General features: G+C 38.6%; 1 protein-coding gene across 1 annotated transcript; it reads left to right on the top strand.

Annotated features, from left to right (window-relative positions):
- The first annotated feature begins 1,277 nt into the window (after positions 1–1,277).
- Positions 1,278–1,616, top strand: LOC118560204 (snaclec stejaggregin-B subunit beta-1-like). Its single transcript, XM_036131031.1, has one exon. It carries the CDS (start codon positions 1,278–1,280, stop codon positions 1,614–1,616), a length of 339 nt encoding a protein of 112 aa, XP_035986924.1.
- The last annotated feature ends 729 nt before the right edge of the window (positions 1,617–2,345 follow it).

The following is a 2,345-nucleotide window of genomic DNA, read 5'->3' on the forward strand; positions in this document are numbered from 1 at the left end:
TATTGACAACTCTGACCCATTCTTAAGTAGGAGAACCAATAATAATTGTATTAGGGAGCTAATAATAAGAAACCGTATACGTAAACCAGCTTCTACATTTTTCTGGGACAATATTTACACTTATATTTGTTGGAAAAATGTTTGGTTATTACCAAAAAAAACAACTTTGCATCTGATAAGATTTGAGTGACTATAAAAATTGTGCATAGATGTTATCTGGTTAATAGTAAAATTTAGAATTTAAGTATCGCCCAAATGTAGACCCATTGTGTTCATTGTGCCACAACTCTGAGGAAACTATCACCCATCTTTTCTGGGACTGCTCTTATACCTAAATGTTTTGGAAAGATACATTGTTGTTCATTAGAAGAAAATTGGAAATGGACATACTCTTCAACTTTCACTATTTTGTTTTGGTCTATCACATGAAATGCCAATAAATAGGTCAATGTTTGTGATTGTAGAGTGAAAAAGAGCAAACAAGTTTAAGCGGTGTGCATATTTCTTGCCAGCCACTGTAAAGTCCCTGTAAGAAAAAAGTTAAATATTGCTTTTCATATCCAATCTTTTCAAGGTGTACCCTTACACCTGCAATAAAAAAAAAAGCAGCAGAGGTCAGGGAATCGCTCCATCCAGACTAAGTTAGCATGCAAAAGATCACTAGCTTTACATAATGTTTCGTGTCAACTTTGATCTACAGTACACATGAAGGCAGCTTTTAAAAAACTTTGAATGTTCACCAAGACAATATTTGTTTTGAAGACGTATTTTTGCCACTTTGTTTAGGAGATCACGTGTGGTATTTTTGTGTATGAAAATGTTCTGTAGTCTTACCGGCTTCTTAAGAAGGGGATAAAATCAGTCTCTGTTGTTTTTTGGACAAAGGTTCTGTCAGGATGGAGAAGATCATCTGCAGCGTTTTCATTCTCACAAGTGCCTGTTGTTGGTGTGAAAAACATGTCTCTGTCCAACATAATGCAAAAACTTGGGCTGAAGCTAGGAAACACTGTGAGGAACACTATATTGACCTTCTAAGCATCGCCAGTGAGGAGGAGGAGAATGTTTTAAAGGAGTATTTGAAGGACAACTGGGTGGATGGATGGATCGGTATGTACTGGAATGCCAGTGAAAGTGCATGGATGTGGTCAGGAGGAGACTTGGTCACTTACAAAGGCGACCTAGAAGACAGTTATGAACATGGTAAAAATGTCCTTTGGAAAAAGTATAAATGGGAATGGAAAAATGGAATGGAAGACCACAGTTTCTTCTGCCTGAACATGCGTGCTGTGCAGGAAAAGAAGACATGGGAAGACGCTCTGGAGTTCTGCAGAGAGCAGCATACCGACCTCACCAGCCTGCTCTCTGTGACAGAGAACCGTCTGGCTCAGATTAAGACCCAGTCGGAAAATTTCACCGAGCAGGTGTGGGTCGGCATGCGTTACCTTGGAGACACCTGGATGTGGGTGAACGGAGACCCTCTGCTGTATAAGGCCTGGCAGCAGGACGGGGACCTGGACCACCAGTGTCCGATGCTGAAACGCTGCGGGGCTTTAACCAAAAACGGAGTGTGGGAGGCCAGGGACTGCCAGGAGAAACTCAGCTTCATTTGCGTCTGAGTGATTCAACAAAATTAATGGTCAAGTCTGTGTTTGGAAAGGCTTCAAAACGCCTGATATATCCATCATATCCAACTACATCTTGGTTTTCATGTCCTGTTATTAATTTCTTGTTAATTACATTTATTCCAAGCTGTGTTTATTCTCTTTTGTGATAATAATTACTTATGTTAATGTAAAACTGATGGGAACATGTGGAATACGCACCATGATCACTGAGGAGGGGAATAAAATTTATACCAAGAAAGTAAACATTTACAGCATTGATCAGGATGAATTAACGTTTTCCTGCAAAAACTGTAGGCCTGGTGTGAAAATATATTTTAGCTTACATTATGCTTCTATTATTATTAGTAGTAGTAGTTGTAGCTATTGAATTATTTTATCATTTATTCTACTATTGTGTGACTGTAGTAGAGGGGTTGTGTTGACATGGTGGTTTGCTGCCTGACAGACTGAATCGGCGCCTTTATGGAGAATGAAGCCACATTTCATCAGTGATTCAGTTTCAATTTAATCACTTCCTTGTCTTTATAATCTTGAGCTTGTACTTTATGTGTGTGTCAATTTTGCTCTGTTGGTGATTATAGGTCTTTTAACAGGTTAAATCAAAACAATGATACAGTGATTAGAGTCAAATTGTCAAAAGGAAAGCACCCTTTTAAACCTGATAACTTGCTTTACACTTACCATCTAGCTTTTGTGTGTTGTTCTTATTGTGCTTAATAA

This window comes from Fundulus heteroclitus, unplaced genomic scaffold (genome assembly GCF_011125445.2).
Source record: "Fundulus heteroclitus isolate FHET01 unplaced genomic scaffold, MU-UCD_Fhet_4.1 scaffold_401, whole genome shotgun sequence".
NCBI classification, from domain to species: domain Eukaryota; kingdom Metazoa; phylum Chordata; class Actinopteri; order Cyprinodontiformes; family Fundulidae; genus Fundulus; species Fundulus heteroclitus.